The sequence below is a fragment of the Numida meleagris genome, chromosome 3 (genome assembly GCF_002078875.1).
Source record: "Numida meleagris isolate 19003 breed g44 Domestic line chromosome 3, NumMel1.0, whole genome shotgun sequence".
Classification (NCBI taxonomy): Eukaryota; Metazoa; Chordata; class Aves; order Galliformes; family Numididae; genus Numida; species Numida meleagris.
In genome coordinates, this window is record NC_034411.1 from 35,147,888 (window position 1) to 35,170,275 (window position 22,388).

Below are 22,388 nucleotides of genomic sequence, written 5' to 3' on the forward strand. Positions count from 1 at the left end.
ACAATAACATTTGATAAATGACTGGTGTAAGAAGAAAATCCTTAGAAAGCTTACTTGTATTCATACTACTGCCATCTTTATTTTTTGGTAGTATCTCTGAATTCACTTGAAAACTCAAATTAATTAGAAAATTATCTAGACTGTCAAATGGCACAAAATCGTGCTAAATTATTTTTCTCTTGGATAATCAGGTAATCAGCTCTCCAGCCTGGTTAATCAGTAATTTCGAGCAATCAGACAATTTGCATATATTAGCAAAGCTACAAAGTATGAATCTGTTGGATAAAATGAAGACATTGTGCTTTCTTCTTTTTCAAAAATGTTTTTAGAAGACAAGCTAGTAGGATTTTTTTGATTGTGAGATTGGTAGAATGTTTCTGAACAGAAATGAAAATATTTGCAGAGCTAAACTAAGGGGAAAAAAATCCCCCTGAATATAAGATTTGTGTATATCATAGCTAAAAACTTCTGAAGGAAGGAACATTAGAAAATGTAACCAACTTCTTTCAAAATGTGTTTAGCGTACTGTATTACAATAAATGACAGTGTTTAGTTTCATAGGAGAATGTTGGAGCCACAAGAGCAGGTGTATTTAGGGAAGGGATTTCCTTCATTTGCTTTACTGAAGGAGGTCAAATTTTACTGACACTGAATTTGCCCTTTTTTTTTTTAATGAAATTGTTCCTGAGATTGTCTCAGGTTGCATATACAAAATAAGTTGGGTATTTTGTTTGATAAGGAAATAATCTTGGGCTCCAATCCCATATCTTGGCCTATAATCAGAGGAGGAAAACCTTGCACATTCTCATAGCGATAGAAGTCTTACAATTGATATTGAGTATACAAGCCTTTTAATATTAGTGGCTCGTTTTACCTTATTGCTATGCAGTACAAAAAGCAGTGATGCCTTTAAGTTGTTCATGAGTTTGCAGACCTAGCACTGACCAAGTCATAGGTCATTATTCTTTAGTTATTCCTCTGAATGTATAACCCATTCATTTATAGCAGTTAGTAGTTTTCCTGTGAAAGAACATCTGTAGAATTACAGCAGGTTTTTTTTTTGTCCTGCTTTACTATGCTCTTCATTGTATATCTAGTCTTCCTTTGCCATTGCAATGACAGTAGCTCTGCCAAGTGAGGAAATGCATTTTTACAATACAGTTAGTTCCATTGTGTTGATACTTGTGTTGAACTTTTTTTTCCCTGTCCTGATACCAAGAGGTCATCTTCTATAATGCTGATATTAGCGTGCTGCCCCTGCACTTTGTTTTGATGGGAATTACAAGATTTTTTTTTATATGGTCTCAAGAAACGATGACAGTCCTTTCTGTATCTTGCAAGCCCCATAGGTCAGATACTTAGGCTATGTAAGCTAACGGAAGGAACATATAATATTAAAGAAATACAGTTTTGGTAAGGAAGATGAGTTTTTCTGTTTTCTGGCAGGAGAAGCAGTAATTTAATAAGAAATAACTGCTGATCAGAGGAAGAATAGAGAGCTTTTCACTCACAGAAGTAGTCCCATAAAATTTAAGTGAAGTACCTATGTGAAGTTCACAATGTGGAAAGTAAAACATTTTCTGGAATAAGAATTTTTTTTTATAAGATTCTGGTTTTTAACTTGGTTTTAATTAAATGGATTAGATTTTATCTTGAGTAAGAGGTACAAAATTATATAACATGGAAAGGCTGAAAAGATAAGGCCAGAATGGTATTATACTCTGAATTGCAAAGAACTGCTTTTGGTCAGCTGTTTTATCTGTCTGAAGATGAGGTCACCAGTAGGGCAAACAAACAAAACAACACTCTTTATGAATGAATCGGATTTCATCTGCAGTACCTGGTAAATCTCAAGAATGGGTTTCGTGGTCTCCAGTCCCTGAGTTCTGAGCTGCTGCAGTAGGTTTGCAGCCACAAGCACTGCAGCATATTTTTCCTGTAATAGTGAAGTACATTTTTCATAAATTACTAGCCAGGCAGATGGAGTGTGAGATCACTGTTAATACCATCTTGATTAGGTTGGCAGGGACTTAAAGATATGTCTTTATAGTCCTATCTTCATGTAATCTTTGTAGCTATCTGTAAAGTGAGAATGTGGTCTCAGTCTACTTTTTGCTCTCCAAATGATAGACATCTTTGGCACTTACTTACAGCTTGTTATTTAAGCAGAGAAGGCCAAGGCCATGGTATTATTTTTGTACTGTTTGAGTTGAATACTGGAAAGTTTGTACCTTTCTGCTTTGTATGATACTTGTTCTGTAGTTTAAAATTCTACACCCACCCTGTGACACAAGTTACTTTGATCACATGGATATTTTCCCAACAGTGACCCCCCTTCCACTCCTGCTACACCAGGCTTACTTTTGCAAAAGACTTTCCCAGATATAATATTATTTTCCCTATAGTTGCTTCCTGATTCCTTCCAAGAAAAGTTTATTCCAAGAAACACAGCCAAAACCCGATACCTGAGCACTTTTCTCTCCCGGATCCTTTGTAGCCAGTGTATTCCCTTGTGAATCCTGTGAATGAGAGGAAGGCCTGAGAAGATGAAAATATTTTATAGCCTGCTAACCGTGCTTCCAGTGCTGCTTTATTAAGGCAGGGAAACTGTGTGGGCCTGAAATGGCAGTGAGTGATCTCTTGCTGGATCATAAATATGCTAGGTGGAGTTGACTAGGGAGGGTATGCTGGAGATGGGCTGGATGAAGTGGGAAGATTCGGGACTGGCCATTGGTGGCTGTGCTTTGAGGTCCCCAGGCAGGGGCTTCACCTCCCCACAGCAGCCTCCCGGCACATGTGAGCACCAATAGTGAGTTCTCTGTGCTGTGACTGCTGAGTTGCCGGAGCTTGTGGCAGAATGAACAAATCAGTCTGGTGACACCAGCTCACGTGCAGGAATCACTCTCGTTTCTCTCCTATGGAGCTACTGTATTTTACACCATACAGAGCCTAGTTCAGAGACTAGTTTGAAGTCTGCCTAGCTCTTTTCAGGTATAGACAAGCAGTTGCAAGTAATCAAGTTACTGGAGCTTCAAGAGACACTGTCTATTGATTGAGTCGTGGTAATGGAGTGGGTGTGCATTCCTAACCCACCTCAAAATATGTTAATTTAAATTGCTTTTACTTAGGCATTAATGCAGTCAGAACCAGTCTAAAAATAATTTGGATTCAATTGCTGTAACTTCTTGGTATAGGCAAAGGCCTATATTAGGCTTCTTTTGAAAAAAACTAGTACTCTGGATGTCCACATGACAAGATTTATTCCCTCAGAGGTCCCAAGAAAGAACAGCATGATCTCACAACATTGTTTCTAAGTAGTCCATTGCTGCTGAAGCAGAATCAATACTGCTTTGTGTAAACCACCTTGGTCTCTGATAGGAAGAAGTGGCAGTTTTTCCATTTCTATTTAAGGAGCTTATGTGGCCTCACTGATTTAAAAAAAAAAAAAAGAAACACCGAAAGCCAACACTAAAAAAAGTTCTCACACATGCAATGAATATGTAAGTGATCACACAGCACATTTGGGATGAGGTATCTCTATGAACTGGCCTTTTGCCTTCATTTTGATCTTCATGTGGATAATAATTGGAAAGAGATATATCCCTTTACTGGTAGCCTTTGAGCTTTGGCCAAAAATGATGTCACCTGGAATTTCTGTGGTATCTTGAAGTATTTTACTTTCCAAGCACCCTGTGGTACAGGTGAAATAAATTCAAGTTATTGCAAGAAGATCCCCTTTTATAAAATGTTTTTCTTAATTTTATTTTTCTTCACTACAGAAATTATTACTGATGAACCCTGGCTACTCTAAATACAAAATTTTTACTACTTTTTACTGATCATAACCTTTAAATTGGCCAGAGACAAGATTTGTTATTTTGGGGATTTAAAAATATAAAAACCATAAAATTTAAAGTGTTTTTTGGTGAATAATGTTAGGGTTCTAAAGAATTCTGAAGATATTCTCTAAAGAAATCTGTAGTAAATACATATATATATCAACTTATCCATGAAGATACTTTGCCATTAGGCATGGCTTTTTTCCAGCAATTTCACAGTTAACTTTTAAATGAGATTTAAGTTTAAAGTCCTAGGTGTTTTTGGTTGTCACAGCACTGGATGACGTGAACACACAGATATGCAACTAGTCTCTTATAATTACAGCACAGATTTAAATCCAAAGTAATAGTAGTACAATTGAATAAATAATATTCATTCAACACTGCAAATAATTATGGGGAGAAAAAAGCACTGTATATGTAATGTGCTGAGTATGCAAATGTGTCTCTGGAAACTCAAACTCAAATCTAATGTATTATCAGTATTACTGTTGGATGTGCGTATGTTTGTCTTTCTGGAAAACTGAGAAAGTAATTTTCTTTGAGAGGTTTACACATAACCTTATGAACGGTTTTTAGGTGGCATAGTTGGTATTCTGTCATTTGACGTAGAAGTTTGGATTTATTTGTTAGCTTGGATCATGAATGAGAATGAGTTCCTCAGACCTATCCTTCAATTTCACTGAGGTCACTCCAAAAGTAATGCCTCCTGTTTATTTCCGTGGAAACAACAGATACAAAGAGCACAGTGACTCAGCAACAAAATGGAATATTGGTGGGAAGGTTCAACCTCTGTTGCCATGCCACCAACATCCACCTCTGATGTCATGGGCCAGCATTATAAAATAGGAGGCATTACTTTCAGAGCAGCTCTTGGACAGTGCTTTCTCAGATACCAGTTTACCATTCCGTAATCCCCAGTTATCTCTAAGTAGGACCTGGTGTGAGCATGGCAAGTCAAAAGTGTACTGGCAAGTCTTTTTATCCTGGTGTGTTACATCAACTTGCATAAATGAAACTGAGATGTTAGCATGAAAGAGAGAGGGATGCATTATGCTGCTGTCTTCTGTGAAGGCAAGCAAAACCTCAGGCAAAGCCTGACAATAACTTGCAGAAATCTCTCATTTTCATTCTCTCTCTTTGTGTGAAAGGGTGACTAGCAAACTAATTGTCATGATAGAAAGGCAAGGGCCCTACTTCAGAACTTCTTGGAGTGCTGGAAATAAATGACTTTCCAGCATGGTGAAGTGCATCAAGGATGGTCTTTTTCAGTTTCAAGGAAAATAATCTTCTTTTGTGTGTGTTTATTATTCAGTCATATATGTTGTTTTTATAGCATCAAAGCACATACAAGTTCGAGTCATGAGCCAGGCACCACAGGAGTGGGATTTCTACCCATACGGAACAAAAAGTCAGTTCCTGCTCCAAAATACTAAAATTCCAAATATAAAACAAGGGATAGCAGATGGATGCAAACAGATGGGGGGAGTATGAGAAAACAATGAGACCGTATAAGCCTATAGTATAGACAGTGGTCTCAGCACATTAACAACTAAACTAATCCATTGTCCAGATCAGATTTTTACTCTCTTTTCTCCTTACTTCCTGTTTTTAAGACATCATGGTGAAGTAGAGTTTTAAGGAGGATTTAAAGGAGAACTTGTACACCGAATAGAAAGAAATTAGGAATGCTTTTGAGAAATGGTGCTGAATGGAACAGTAGGAGGATGAGTGATAGGAATGGGCATTTGGATACTGGATAAAGAGTGATAAAGAGGATGAGAGTAGGCTGTGGGGATACTCCATGTTGAAGACTTACTGCTTATGTGTTAAGGCTGTGTAGAAAACGAGAAATGCAAAGAGAAATGTTGTATGACCGAAGGGACAATAGAAAACAGCTACCTCTGGAGCAGTTTGGAGGATGACATTTTTAGGGGAAAACTGCATTTTCTGGGACCAAAGAAAGGATATTAAATTATTCACATACATCGTTATGTCACGAATATTATTTTTATGGGTAATACTGCACATAAATAAAATGAAGTGAGAAAAGAGGAGACTTAAGGACAGAGCCTTTTGGAAAGCCTCAGAGAAATAGAAGGGAGTATATAAATGGGTGGGAGAATCAGGAGAGGACCAAGCTAAGAGTATGTGTGTGTATAAATATATATTTGTGTAAATATATATGTATATATACATGTAAAAGTCATGGCATTTCATATGTGAGCAAAAGCATGCCTATCTGTGTCAATGTTATGAAAATTGTGTATTAGTTCTGCTACTTTCCTAACACAAGTCATTAGAGAAAACTGGTTCAGAGTACAAAGAGTAGCAGTAATGAAAAACTGTCATGTAAGCAGTGTGTTTCAACCTGAGAAAGAAAGCTAACTGGAGTAGCTGCTGAAGAAGCAAAGGTTGGGATAGTGAAGTGTGTTTATCTGCTCATGGAAAGACTTAGAGGAAAATAAGAAATTAAGGATTAAATTGTAATGTAAATAGATAGATATGCTAGATATAAATATCTGCATGTAGATAATCTCTCTACATAAGTAAAAATGCATATATATTCTAAAAAATGCTATCAGGAGTTCAGTACTATTTATTTTGTATCATATAATAATCATAGGAAGTTCTCTTTTGTGCTGAAACTCAGTTTGCATTAGAAATAATTTCTCAAATATGCAACCTTCCGTTAATTTCTTAAGTGATTTTTTTATGACTTTTTATATGCTTAACATTCTTGTCTAGCTCTACCAACAAATTCTGCTGAAGATGAAAGCCTCCTTATATGAAATAATAATATGGTATTAGTATTCCTTTTTTTTTTTTTTTAATGCTGAATGAATGCATTTAGGAAAAGAGCACTGGTGATTATATGGTTAAAGTTATAGAATTCAAACTTTAAACTTTTTAATAAAATCTGAACAGATGATCTGTGCTTTTTTTTTTTTTTTTTTTTTTGGAACTGGCAGGTTTCAGGCCCTCTAATTGGCTTCCCAGCTTTGCAGAGTAATTACAGCTTCAAGCAAACTTTGTCATCTGTGGTTCAGAATGGTGTAAAGTAAACAGAACGTTTTGAAATACAGTTTGTAGTTAGAGTTGCTCAGGAGAGTTTAACTAGCTTAACTATTTAATTTAGATAGTAGAATTTATTTGGAAAAGATAGCCTAACATTTTAGAATTGTCAGATTGTTTGTGGATATGGAGATAAAAGTTAACATCTGGTTAACCTCCTTTTTTAATTAAAAAAAAAAATCAGTAATTGAGAAACTTCCATTGCATTTCTTTATTCTGGTTCTATTTCATTTTTCCATTTCTTATACAGATCCAAAAATGGCCAGTCAAGTACTACAGACTTGTTGGAATTGAGTTGTTGATTTCTGTAACTGATTTTGTATTTTGCTGCTTCGAACAAATGTTCTGCCTCAAGGCTTTGTATCCCCTCTAATATTAAAGGGGAAATTTTTCATGACTGGTGTTTAATCCCAAGCAAGACAGAAAGCTTTAGGATTAAAATGTGTAATTCCAAGTTGTAGATGGCTAGCATACAAGAACACAAAGTTGAGTCTGTCTGTTTACTGGCTTACTCATCTTTTTGAATGATAATGTAGAGTTCCAACTGTTTTGAGTTGAGATTCAGCCCTTTAATTACATATGTTTATGTATAGTAGCAAACTTGAAGACATTATGGTAGAGTGTTCTCTCCTCTTGGTAATGACCCAACTATCACTCAAGCTTTCTGAGCCAGCTTTCAGTAGCCAGTTTCACTCATTCTTCTATGCTTTTGTAGTTTCCCAACTATTATGTCTAAAACTACTAGGTTTTTTTTCAGTAATTAGTAGAAAAATATTTTGGTAATTAGCACTAAGTGTGTATTACAGTACATACTCATCTTAATAGATTTATTTATTTTCTTACCCTTAGGTGAAAGACATCCACAAATAAAAAAAAATAAAATAATTCATGTTGCAGTCGTGTTAGGAATGCTGTTTATCCCATACATTTGTATACAGCAGCCTGTGAAACATGTGAGTGACTAAATACCAGCAGACTTCAGTTACTTTTATGTACTTCGGCAGGCTGAATGGCACACACCACTTTTAGAAATACACTAGTTCTCCACTTCTTTCCAAAACTCTTTTTGTTTTAGTAATTAAGGACATTATTGTATTCACTTTTATCCTTATACAAGGTAATAATATTTAGCCACTTTTAATAGCATATTTCAAAAAGCTCTGTAAGCTTTGCTTGATGTTATTTTTCAGTAGCATCCTTCAAACATATTCAAATGGCATTTTTAAAATGTTTTCATTTTTCATTTGCCACAGCATTTTTTATTATATTTAATTGATCTTGTTGATAATCTATAACGTGAGAGTTGATCTTGTTGATAATCTATAACTGTGAGAGTTAAGGACTCTGTGGTAGTTACAGATCATGTAACTTGTGCATCCATAGCTAAAGTAATTGTTCTTTTAATGAAGTACATCATCACTTTGAGAAAACTCTGTAGAAAATTTAATGCGTAGGACCGGTGATATGTGTATAGATCAGTACAGACTTACATGGATGAACATATAAAAAATATATAGATAATATATTAATTATGCAAACTGGTCTCTTATTATGTAGTTCTCTCTTGCAGTCTCCCCATTCTAGCTGCTATTTCTTGCTGCTGTTCCTAATGAGCCTTCTTTTATCCCCCTAGTGTTTCTCTTCCACACAGGTTTCAGTCTTCTTCCTTGCCCATTTACACTCTTCTGCCTTTATTCCCTGGTCTTTTGTTCTGACATCTCTTCTTTAAATTAGTTTTGCTGTATGATACCGTTTCATATTGGATTTTGCCTCAGCTGGGTAGCTTCTTTTTTGTGCTGTCTGAGGCTAGCAAGAGCCAATATGAATGTAGGAGAAAGAGCTTTCCGTTCAGCAGATACAGAGATAGGAGATAGCTGTAGCCTCTGGATTACTGCACAGATTTTTAAGAATTTTATAGTTTAGTAAATGTTACTGCAGGTTTTTTTTTTTTTTTACTAACCTCCCCTGCACTCTTTTACAATGGACAGTTGTGTTACATTTTCATGGGAGTACTGGAAGGATATCAAAGGTCTTTGTTTGCCAAGTTTTAAGTCTTGTCTCCAAAAAGTAGTATTTTCCAGCAGTGTGCAGCTTTAGGCAAACATCCAGCAAAGGAAGTTTCAGCCTACATGATTGAAGTGTGATAGGATTAAAGATGAGAGAATGATTTAGTCAGGGGTAAGATCAGGTAATCCTAGAACAGACATGCATGCAGTCTCTTCTGTTATAAAAGTAGCCCTGCACATTTCTTAAAGCTGCAGCTGAGAATTTTAAGAAAACAAATAGCGTATTGTTCCTAGGATCCCCATCACTGTCATTGTAACTTGGACTTCAACCGTAGGCCTGATGAGAGGAGTTCCTTTGATCTCATAGTACGTGCACCCAGCTGTGAGCCTACTATATATCCTATCCACTTCATCATGGTCCTTAAGTTCCCTTCATCTGCTTCTGTCCATGTTTCTTTTCCACCTTTTGTGTGATGTTCCCTCTTCCCAAGTCCATCCTACTGTAGCACTTTCCTCTTTTAAAAAAGAAAACAAAACATGTCAGCTTGCACAACAGTTCTTAAATCAAGTTCTTAAATCACAGAGAACCCCCTAATGTCAAAACTTTCCTTCCTATATTGACGATGTGGCACAAGTAAGTCTGATAACATTGATAAAAAAGGCTAATGGGTACTGAAATATACTGAGCATTTAGAAATTCGCTTGGTCTGATGCCGTTCCTTAAACAATATTGTATGTAAAGTTATGGATGATAGTTGAGGTGTCAGGACTGAATTTATGGGAAAAAAAAACACCAAGATAAGGTACTTCTGTGAAAGAACAATGTGCCTTGAAGAGTGGTACAGTCATATAACATGACTTCTGTAAAATACTGACATTAGCTTGAGTAAATAAAATGTATTTCACCAAGAATAAAGGGCAAGGTTTTATGCTAAGTTATAGGCAACACCATCAACTTAATCAGGGAAAGGTGCGGGCTAGCTGGTAGGTTGCAGCTCTACAAAAAGAAAGTTAGTCGATCGTAAATGAACAGGAAGTCTGTTGCTGTATTCATTATTGATTGATTTTGTTTACTGGAGGAGTCATTTTATATCGCATTCTTGTTGAATTACCAGAACATGGGCTGTGATGTTTTTGTTAGATTTATGGTAGCTGCAGGAAAGCAAATCACTCTTTTGACAGAGTAACCTTAATGTCATCCAAGAAAAAAAAAAAACCCACAAAAAAACAAAAACATGTTTGCATGAATAAAGAGTTCTTGTAGGTCAGTGTTTCGCACCATATAAATGTAGTGTTTTAGTGTAGTACGCTATGTTGTAAAATCTAACATCAAACATCAAGTCTCATCAAACCACTGCCTGAATGAACAGTGTTGTGCTCTTGTGACAGAGGAACAGTAGATTGTCTACTGTATGTCTAGATTTCTGTGACAAGAAAGATCTGGGATCTGAAAGCACAACCTGTGAGGACTGACTGGTTTAATGGATTTAGGCCAGGGAAGACTGAAGAGAGATGGTCTTCAGATGTCTAAAAGAAATAGCTGCTCGAAAAAGAGAATAAATTGGTTGGAAGGACAAGAAACAATTTTTAAATTATTGGGAGAATTAAATGCTAGGAAAAGTCTTCTAACAATAAAAGTAATGAATTTCCTTGTAATTGGATAGAATAGTTTGCTTACAGAGATCTTGAAATTACTATTTTAGGGAACTCTAGAAAGTGCTTAGAGAAATATTTGAGGGAAACAGGCTAGACAGACCTGGTTCTGCCTTGGGATGCTAAGAACAACGAGATGACTTCCTGGGGCAGCCCCAGTGGGTGTGTGGGTGGTAATTTTATGTTTAAAAATCAGACTGATTTCAGCATCTGAATTCTCTCAGGTAGGATATTTTACAATAAATCCAATCGTGAGGTGATGGTACCCTGGTAACTGCAGCATGATTACCGTTGAAGTAAAAACATCATACTCCTGCCAGGTACAGATGGAAAAATGTGCCTTTGGCTACTGCTGTTACCTTGCCACACTGGAGCAATCTGGAATCTAATACTCTTACTCTTGTAATAGACCTAAATTACAAATGGAGATCACACTTTATATGGGGATCAGTACAAGTTCCATCAATACTTTTGGCTTATTTCTTCTACCTTTTGTTCAAGCCCATGGTTATATTGGTGTTCTGCATTTCCTTTTATGTGCTGGCTAGGTATACATAAGCTATGTGTATTTTATCTAAGTCATTTTATTTGCTTTTCGCCCATTAACTGGGAATCTGTAAAGGGTGAAATATCATATATTTCTCTAGAATGTCAGCTAATGAAAACAGAGCGACCAAAGCCAAATACATTCATTATCAGATGTCTTCAGTGGACCACTGTCATAGAGAGGACGTTCCACGTAGACACTCCAGAGGAACGGTGAGAATTTTATTTTTGTTTTGCTTTCAGTGTTGGTTATGCACAAGTTTCTACAGTCTCAGCTGGGATTGCTCAGTAATCAGCATGTGGACTTGTGACATTCCAAGCACTTCTGAACAGTTATTTGAACAATTTATAAGTCAGCTTCTGTAAAATACAGTCCGAGCTCCTATCTAGTCTGCGAACTGCCTGCAAGTAAGTAGGATGAGTGTGTTCAAATAAGCCAAAACTATGTCATGATATGTCTCTGAAGTGTTAAATTTTGAACAATAGAAGCCTGCTTTGGAATATTTTTCAGCCTTGCTGTCTTAGATGTTCCTTTTAGTCTTCTTAATGCGTTCTTTTTGGCACAGAAAGCAGTATGTTTGTTATAATTTGTTTTATGGTGCTTATTAGCTTTTCTTCTTTCAGTAAACATATACATACTCTTAAGAATTAACTTTTTTTAAAGCACTAGAAGTATATGGGAAACATGGGGTGCTGTATCTCACTAAAATATTCCATTCTGTTTCTCTAGTTAGCTATATCGTGTCTTCCCACTGAATGCACCTGTCCTCTTGAGATCAATACTTTGATTTGGCTTTATTCATAGAATTACAGAATGGCTTAGGTTGGAGAGGACCTTAAAGATCATCTAGTTCCAACTCTCCTGCCATGGTCAGGGATGCCAACTACTTGATCAAGCTGCTCAGGATCCCACTTAACCTGGCCTTGAATGCTTCCAGAGGTGGGGCATCCACAACCTCTCTAGGTAACCTGTTCCAGCACCTCACCACCCTCTGTGTAAAAATTTTCTTCCTAACATCTAGCCTAAATCTTCCCTCTTTTAGTTTAAAGCCATTGCCCCTTGTCTTTTTATGATCAGATCATGTAAAAAGTCAGTCCTCCCCCTGCTTGTAAGCTCCCTTCAAGTACTAGAAGACCACAGTGAGGTTTTCCTGCAGCCTTCTCCAAGCTAAACAAGCCCAGCTCCCTCTTTCTTCATGGGAGAGGTGCTCCAGCCCTCTGTACATCTTCATGGCACTCTTCTGGACCTGCTCCAACAACTCTGCATCCCTCCTGTAGTTGGGGCCCCAGGCTTGAGCACAGTACTCCAGATGGGGCCTCAAAGGGCAGAGTAGAGGAGGACAATCAACTCGCTCTCCCTGCTGGCTACCGTTCTTCTGAAGAAGTATTCTGAAGCCCAGAATACTATTGGACTTCAGGGCTGCAAGCTCTGCTGGCTCGTGTCCAGCTTTTTGTCCATCAGAACCCACAAGTCCTTCTCTGCAGGGCTGCTCTCAGTGAATTCTTCACAGAGTCACAGAATTGCAAGGGTTGGAAGGGGCCTGAAGAGATCAAGTCCAACCCCCCTGCTAAAGCAGGTTCCCTACAATAGGTCTCACAGATATTCAAGACCCATCTGGATGCCTAACTCAATAGAAGGAGACTCCACAATGTCTCTGGGCAAGCTCCAATTCCAATGCTCCTTTACCCTTACTGTAAAAAAATTCTTCTACGTGTTTGTATGGAGCTTCCTGTGTTCAAGTTGTAGGACAAGGAGCAATGGCCTAATGCTACACACCACTGAGAAGAGCTGGCCTCATCATAGAAGGCCACCAGATTGGTGAGGCATGATCTGCCCTTGGTGAAGCCATGTTGGCTGTCTCAGATCACCTCCACATCTTGCACATGCCTTAACATGTTTTCTAGGACGATCTGCTCTGTGATCTTCCCAGGCACAGAGGCAAAGATCACTGGCCTGTAGTTCCCCAGTTCTTCTTTCTCCCCTTCTTGAATATGGGAGTGATGTTTTCCTTTTTCCAGTCACTGGGGGCTTTGCCTGGCAGCCACGATTTTTTAAATATGATGGAAAGCGATTTGGCAACCGCATCAGACAGTTCTTTCAGAATCCTGGGATGCATGTCATCAGGCACCATAGAATTCTACGTATTTAGCTTCATGCGTTGGTCTTGAGTTTGCTCTACTCTTACACTGGGAGGAGTTTTGTTCCCCCGACTCCTGCTTAGAAGTTCAGGGACATAAAAGGTGTGAGAAGCCTGACTGCCTGTGAGGACAGAGGCAAGGAACTCGTTAAGTACCTCAGCCTTCTCCGTGTGTGAAGAGGCCAGCTCTCTTCCATTTATCAGAGGGAGTATACTCTCCTTTGCCTGTCTCTTCTGCCCAGTGTAACTAAAGAAATTCTTTTTGTTGTTTTTCATATCCCTCGCCAGGTTTAATTCCTTCTGCCCTTTGGCTTTCCTGATCCCATCCCTGCGCATCTGGACAGTATTTTTCCCAGGCCATCCATCCCCACTTCACTGCTTATACTTTACCTTTTTTCCCCTCAGCATGACCAGCAGGTCCTGGCTCCGCTGTGCTGGTTTCCTGCTTTGTCTGCCTGATTTCTTCTTTTGGGAGTTGGAGCCCTCTTGCGCCCTCAGAATGGCATTTCAGATAGTGCTGCCAGCTCTGTTCTGATCTTTTTTACTTAAGGACAGTTTCCCAGGGAATCTCATCCAACAATTCCTTAAGCAACCTAAAGTTATCTCTCCTGAAGTTCAGTATCCTGACTCCACTCTTTACCAGGCCCATGTTCCTCGAGATCATGAACTCAACTAGGACATGGTCACTGCAGTCCACGCTGCCTCTCATCTTAACCTCTTTTACGGTCACCAGGTCCAGCAATGCTTTACCTCTGGTGGGTCTGTCCAATACCTGAACCAGAAAGTTATCATCAATGGACTTCAGGATTCTTCTGGATCGCTTGCAGCTCACCGTATTGTTGTCCCAGCAGATATGTAGGTGGCTGAAATCCTCCGCCAGGATGAGAGCCTGCAAGCGCGGTGCCTCTGGCAGCTGATGCAAGAAGGCCTCGTCAATAGGCTCCCCTTGATCAGGTGGCCTGTAGTAGACATTGACCACCACCTATCCTTTACTGGTCCTGTCCCTAATCTTAACCCACAAACTCTCAACCTGTTCTTGAGTGTTACTCAGGGGCAGCTCTTTGCAGTCTATCCACTTCTTAACACAGAGGGCAACTATCCCACCTCTCCTCCCTTGCCTGTCTCTCCTAAAAAGCTGGTTGTCCCCACTAGCACCTTGTCTCTCTAACTTAGCTCTGCTATCCCACACCTTCATATGGACAGGCTCGCTAACACCCCCTGCAAACCTAGTTTAATGCCCTGTCAGTGAGCCCATACACCTTCTGGGCCCAAATTCTTTTCCCCCTCTGACCCAGGTGGACCCCATCAGCAGGCATTAGGTCAGGTGCAGAGTAAAATTCCCCATGGTCATACTGTTTATACCAATAAATAACTAATTATTTTATTTTTGCATTCTTCTTTTATTAGTATATCCACTTGCACCTTTTAAAATTATACCTTGATACCATTTCTCCACCATGTTTTTCTTCTGTGTGATGCATTGTACCTCAAGCTACATTCCTTAATACTCCCAGACTACTCTTGTGTCTCCCACTGGCAGAGGAAAAAGCAGCTCGTGCTGCACTTGATGAAGGGCTGCAGCATGTGGATTGGCCAGCTGCTAGGCCTGTGCTGGTCAGCCAGCAGCTGAGTAGTCAAGGGCTGCCTGGCATTTCCCGGAATGGAAACCCTCATCTGGGCCTGCCCCTTCCATGCAGCTGCTTGTTTTCATGATTTTTTTTTTAAAATTTAATTATCTTTGAGAACCTCTGATTCTCAGGGAAATTTGAAATTAGCCATAGAGTTCAGTTTTAAGAGGGAACTGCCAAGGAGTTATTAATTGTGTATTCAAATCTTATTTTCTTATGGTGAGGAGAAACACTCTCTTGAGTAGATTATTATCATATACTGTCAGACAGGACATGACATACTATGCTCTGAGTAGTGTTACACCTATAGCAAGAATTTTCAAGTTTTTGGTATTAAAGTATTTATTTATTAGTATTAGTATTTAAGTCAGACACTGTTAACTCTTGAAATAAACTATGTAGTGATTCTTTTTGATGCTGATGAACCTTAGCACCTTATCCATCATGCAGAATACAGAAGGAAATTGAAACAATTAAATTGTATGAGGCTTTTGCTGTATAACATGAGAACTGCATGTTGAGGCAATTTAGCATGTGAAAAACAATATAAACACATTATTTGGGTGAATTTTTTAAGTTTCTAATAGGATTGTTGACTTGTTCATGATAGGGAAGAATGGACAGAAGCAATCCAGGCTGTAGCAGACAGACTTCAGAGGCAGGAAGAGGAAAGGATGAACTGTAGTCCAACTTCACAGATAGACAATATAGGTGAAGAGGAGATGGATGCTTCAACAACTCATCATAAAAGAAAGGTAATGACATTCAAAAATAACTAATAAGATTAATATGTAAGTAAATTCTGCAAAGTGATCTAGTTGGATATAGAAGCAATAATATCTCTACATAAATTTCAGTGTATTATAAGCATAGAAGTACATACTTGTTTTATTTCAATAAAGCTGTACTGCTCTAATTTTATTTGTTTGTTACGCTGTCTGATATACCACCTTTCAAAGGCAGTTCAACCATTCAGGCACAAGTTAACAATCTGCTTGTTATTTGAATATTATTTTTGTTTTTCCCTTTAAGTTTGTTTACTCTTCCAGAAGTATAGGAATAAAATATTCTCTTTAGAAAAATGTTTGCCCACTTTCTCATGCAAGTAATCCCCAATACAAATTAGATTTGCATGAGAAAGGCTAGCAGAATTTGGCTTTTATTGACCTTGTTTTTTGCTGTCTGGGAAAAGAACTCTGCTTTAATTTTCGATGAAAACAATATTTCTGTGGAATCCTTCACAGCTTCTGCTGCACATACGAATATGTACGTTGCTGTCTCCAGCACACTTGCAGTTGTATCTCCAGAGTCAACAAGATAAACACATTATGTTTTAAAAATTGTGTTACATAAAAATTCGCTTGATATTCTGGGTTTCCATTTTGTCCTGTGTTTCTGGAAGTACAAACTGCTCTTGAAGAATAATGAGGAACTCGAGTGGATGTTTCCCATTTATTATACAGGATTGACATGACTCAAAAAATGTATTGAAATCACATGAGAAATAATAACATGATTCTGTAAGATTGGCTTAATTCTTTCTGGGTACAAAATGAAACCTTTGGAGAATTAAGTGGAAGTCTGCAGACAGCAAAATAATCGTACAGCTAGTGTCATGGAATGTCTCTTAATGATGAACAGTGAGAAGGAATATTGAACACTGCAAGAATTATGAGGCAAGAATTATAGAAAGATCAGTGGCTGACAACTGTGTCCTTAGGAATATAACAAGGGTGTTGCAGGAAATCTTAATTCTGTCATGTCCTAAGTTTTGAGAACTTGAGTTTGCAATACAAGCATAGTTCATTAATGTGGTTTCATTGTACATAATTTTCTAGGCTTTTTTTTCCCTCTACATAAAAAAATAAAACCTAATCATATACAGACATGACAATACTCGCATCACGAATTGTCAGGTTGGAAAGGTTGACATTGAACTTCTAGCCTTGCAGCACAGAGATTTAGTGATTGTGCTCCAGGGTAAAATATAATAAGTGACAGCAAGACAGAGGCTGTGGTCAAGATGTGTCAGTCTTTCTGAGAGGCAGTGTGATTATGTGGAAGGGATTTGGGTTTGCTCTTTTAAAGATCTGACCACTGTGCCAAGCTTGTGTATCCTCTTAGTAGAGTACAAAAACACTGCATAACAGCAAGCATTTTCAAGGTGTCAAAATAAATGTGGTCTAATATGAGTTGTTTATCTGGAACGTATGCTTTCCTTGTTCACAATGCTTTTTTCATTCAACAAAAGGGTTGTGGGAATAAGAGTAGGTGGAAGATCACTTCTGTTTATTTCTTGCTGCTTACTCTAAGAACTGAAGTAAAATTCTGGGACAATGCATGTGCTGTGCTATAGAATATATAATGTCTTTGTCAGCAAGCCACAAGCAAGCTATGAAACAAATGTGAAGTGAAATATGGTGATATTTGACACCTAAGGATAGGTCAGAATGAAGTGTATGTAGCTACTGAAAAGCACACTGATAACGTCAAGGAATTTTTTTTTCTGCCAAAACTCAAAATCCCACTGCAGGTTTAAAACTTCTGGAAGACTTAGCAAAAAGTGCTCAGAAGATTTTTGAATAAAATGTCCTGAGTGACCATAAAGGGGACTCCCTTGTCGCTCCCTTTGTATTAATAGAAATTAGGGGAAATAGTTTTTTGTAGAACTGCTTCTGAAAAGCTTCTGCTTAAGCATTTGTATTTGTTAACAGAATCAGAACCACTTTAATTATATCTACTTAATGTATTGCCTTTTCTATATTAGATTTCTTTCCAGAATTTTTTTGCATATTGTGTCCAAGTTTGTTTAGTCATCTGATCTTGTATCTGCGCACAGTGAATTTTGCTTGTGCATGCACTGGGTGGTATTCATATGAGTAGAAGAGCATAATCAGATTAAGAAGCAAGTCAGAGAGAAGTGGACCTGTTTCTTCTCTAAAAAGAAGCAACAAAAGGTTTACAAACAAAACAGTTTTTAAGAAATTGAACTTGCTTTGAACAGGCCTGACAGCAACATCTCTGTCCAAATTAGCCAGAAGAACCAAAGACACCTTTTTATTTTGAAATTCTTTTAATGGTGTCAGTGTGCCACTTTTCTACAGTAATAGCATCACTAAAATTTCAAGTACGAGAAACAATTAGCAAACTGCTGTTATTCCTTGCTGGACTATTTCTATTAGGTAGAATTTCTTCCTGATGAAGTCAGATGAAAATTCTCAGTCATATACTCTTTGTGCGTATCAGGAATATTTTAAAAGCAGTTCTTGGCTGGTAGGAATTTCAATAACTGTAGTAAAGTGTGTTCTTTTGAAAAGAACATACATAGCAGGAGTAAATAGGGTTTACAGAAAGCTGAATGTTATGTAGTTCTTTGGACAGTTTTCCATTATTTGTTTTGGAATTTGTTTTTCAGGGTTCAGCATGAATAAAGAATGGATTTTTTTCAGAGAAGCCAAAAAACATTGTAATGAGTAAAAAAATTCACTTCTTAAGGTTCAGTAGGAACGAAGAAGTGGGAAAATTATGAAGGAAACAGAATTCAATCTTATGGAAGCCTCCAAACATGCTTACCAACATTCTCAGGTTTAGGAAGTATTTCAATTTTTTCACCAGCTTTCAGTACACTCTTAGCTATGGCATCTGTGTTTTTATCTCTCAAGGTCTTGTGTTCTTTGGCAGACTTTTTGAGTTACCCTGCACTGAATATCATCTCTAAGCCTTCTGCTAAGCTTCTAAAGAATGACAGCATTGGGAGACTTTATTCTTAGAACTATCACTGCTACCATAACCTGCTGTTAAGCCACTACTCAAAATCTCTCAAAACTATTACCTTCGTCTTATAAATCTGCATTTTTAAAAGTTTGTTTTTAGCAAGGTTGCGGCTAGATTCATGACTGCTGTGATGAATGATGTAAGCAAATGTTAGACAAATGAGTCTTCCAATTTGACTGGCTTGCAGCCCTTAGCATCAAGCCCATGTCTGCGATCAATTGAGCCAATATCCTCCTTCTGTGTACAGGCAAAGGGCTGCTATTATGAGCTGTCTGTGTTCAAACTCTGATGGTCTCTCTGAATTCAGCCTCTCAAGGATAATTGGAACGACAGGAAAAGTTACCCCTTTGATGCTGCTTATGGTACCATAAATTTTTGATGGTTAGAAGTGATGTTTATGGTCACTAGGTATTCTTTGTCATAAAAGCTGTTGGCCTTTCTGTGTGGGGGAATGCAGCCTGAAGTTAGGGAGGATTGTGCCCTGAGTTTCTCATCTTCTGCCTGAATTGTGCTTTAAATGCATTTTGAATTTATCACGTGAATTTTGACAGTTTTCATTGCTTTAACACAAAGGCGGTTTCTTTTTGCTTGATGGTTATCATAGAACTATCAAAGTAGATATCCTGACTTTCCAAAGTACTGACTGTGATATTTGAGAAATCTTCCCTTTAGTTGATGAAGTAGCAGTTTCCACATAGCATTTGGATCACAGCTTTAAATATACATTATGCCAGTTAACAGTTAAAAAAAAAAATAAAAAATATTTTGAGAGAGTTCTTTAATGGAGTAAGTTTCAGAAATTCCCAAACTAGGATATGTGACCTTGATTGTATTTCTTTTGACTTGATATAAGCAAAAAATTGTTGCTGTTTTGGAGGAAGGGGCTTACGACCATTTAACAGTGGGACAACAGAAGGACTTAGCTAAGACAAGAGAAGTTTTTGTATGCATGTTTATGAGTATGCATGCATGTACACATGCAGCAGATCTGTTTTTCTATAAATTGTGACTTTCCCATATTAGTTAGTGTTACTTGTTTTGTATTTTACTTTTGGAATCCCTAGTGATGAATATGAGTGGAAATACACATTTCATTGAAAGAATTCAAACAAAACTAAAATTTTAGGTTATAGTGGCAATCCATGTACATCTTCATCATTTCTCTGTTCCCCTAATGCTCCCCTTGTCTTTTGAGGTAGCTAAGAGGAATTAGAACTAAATAATAATTTAAAAACTGTCAGTATAGTAGGTGATATATAATATACAGAATGAAAGTTATCTTGAAAGACTATACTGGAGAGATCTAGATGAATTTGTTATTCAAACTTTGTTCTGTCTGGTCTATTTCTTTTAAAATACATATAATTTCCTTATCGCTATTTTTTCTGATACTTTTCTGTAAATTCTTTAACTGACACAATAAATATTTTTATTAGATAGAATATTTCATTCAAGAATAGAAATAATTATGTTCCTTTCATTTATGTTATTTATGTTATATATATAATTATATAATATTAATATAATATAATATAAAAATATAATACAATATAATATTATATAATATATATAATTATGTTCCTTTCATTTTGGAAATGTCTGCCTTCAGATTGATTGCAGGTTCGATATCCTCAAAATTTTTTAAAAAGCTACATCTATTAGTTGATATTCCTATCATTTTGGGAAGTAGCTTTATGGATTGATGGTAGTGCTTTCTAGTAAATACAGCATTTTCCCCTTGCAGAAAAAGCCCTCATTCCACCCACTCTGCATCACTTAATGAATGTTCTACAAAACAGGCTATTGGTAGAGCTAAGAAAAATAGTTTTATTAACAGGATCAAAGTTTAAACAGGTTCTGGTTATAAATCAGTATATTTTTTTTACTCTTATAAATTTACTCTTCCTTCCTCACCAAAAAAGAAAGCTCAAAATGATTTGAAGTTTGAGTTTGCGGGAATGTGACTGGAGAAGATTAAATGGAAGATAAATTTAGAACCCTGATAAACAAAAGGCTAATATGTTGAAAGGATAGCTATGTCATAGTAAACATTTTTAATGAATACTTGAATCAGTATCTGGAATAAAAAAATCATAAAATATTTATAGAGAAGTAATTATTACAGGCTTTGACTAAATATTAAAAAGATAGGTACAGTTGTAGCTGTGCTACATGCTTTGCCTGAGCTTGAGCTTTATCTTTTGGTTCTAAAGTCTGTGCGTGATACAGACTCCTAGAGTTCACTGTTATCAGCAGTTTCATTTGAAGAGGAAAACCTTTCATAATTATTTATTATAAAAGCTCTAATATATGCTGAATGAAATACAAGCTTCTTGCATTAATTATGTATTAATAATGTACAGGCTTATTATTAACTTGCTTTCCTACTCACTTGTGATTTCCCTAGTTTTGTGCATCACTAGTTGTAACACATTGCAGTAGTTTTTGGAAAATTTGATCAGTTAAGGCAACATTTAAGTCTGCGATCACAAACTTCAACTTTATACACATTTGTGTGGATCAGGTTTTGTAAACTGATCTTTTTATATTGGTAGTACCATTTGGTTGCTTGCAGAAGCATTTTGAATATATTTTGGAACTGCATAGCTTAAGTCTTACGAATCCTTGCTTGTTCTTTGCTCCTTATAGACAATGAATGACTTTGACTATTTAAAACTACTGGGCAAAGGCACGTTTGGCAAAGTTATCCTGGTCCGAGAGAAGGCTAGTGGGAAATACTATGCTATGAAGATTTTGAAAAAAGAAGTAATTATTGCAAAGGTAAGGAAGGTTATAGTTGTAATTCTATTTCAGTTTTTTGAATGGAATAATCAGCATCCTATAGTAAGTTATATTTGATTTTTTGATGGTAACTGAATTTAATAGAAATGTATGTGTATCTTCAGAAAACAAGAGTAAACAAAATTAACATGTACAAATTTTTTTACTCCTTTTTCCACTGTTTTGTAACCTAGAGCATGCTAACGCACTAAGAGAATTCACTGTGCAGGAAAATAGTGCAGTCTAAGTTTATAAATAGAAAAAGTGCATTGTAGAGTATATTATATACCTAAACATTTTCAAAGTGAATTGCAAGTTTATTCAGATAAATACAATTAATTTAATGAGCCTATGCTGTTCCTGGTTTGTTAGGTAAGATTAGCTGTGCAGGGAAATAAAGTTTTATTGTTCCAGTTTTTGAAGTAATCTCCAGCTCATTAACATACAAAATTTACTAAGTTTATGAAAGATGCACTGTTCTCTCTTCTTTTTCAATTGGAGTCTGAATTTGAGAATAAACTTTTTTTCCACATCACCAATAGAAGAAGTATTGCAGACTAAATCACATCATTGAAGGTCAGAAAGATGGGTGGCGAGCCTTCTGGATTTGTTGTTGCAACATCACTGTTTATTGCAGACTGCCCATCAGATCCAAGATAAAGTGATTTATTTAATTTTATTACATGAATGATAATTTTCTTCTTAACCTTTTCAGCAACTCCTTCATTAATAGATACATTTTGTACTTCAGGGTGGCCTTTTTGCTGAAATCTGGGGCACAAGATGGGGAACAACAATAATAGATACTGGGAGGAGGCGGCTTCTCGAAGCAATGCTGATGCTCACTGGGGTGGCAGCTGCCTCTTGTTCAGGCTTTCATAGCTCTGTCCATACACTGCAATACAATACCCAGCCTTTGGCCCTAGCACATCCTCAGCAATTGCACGC

The 22,388-nt window shown here is 37.0% G+C and overlaps 1 protein-coding gene across 2 annotated transcripts in view; it reads left to right on the plus strand.

The window, feature by feature from the left end:
- AKT3 (AKT serine/threonine kinase 3) overlaps nucleotides 1-22,388 on the plus strand; it is a 132,958-nt gene that overhangs the window by 66,831 nt on the left and 43,739 nt on the right. For both annotated transcript variants that reach the window (XM_021392381.1, XM_021392382.1), the window contains 3 exons: nucleotides 11,221-11,332; nucleotides 15,496-15,640; nucleotides 21,309-21,440. In XM_021392381.1, coding sequence (XP_021248056.1) covers nucleotides 11,221-11,332; nucleotides 15,496-15,640; nucleotides 21,309-21,440 — 389 coding nt within the window. The remainder of the gene's footprint in view (nucleotides 1-11,220; nucleotides 11,333-15,495; nucleotides 15,641-21,308; nucleotides 21,441-22,388) is intronic.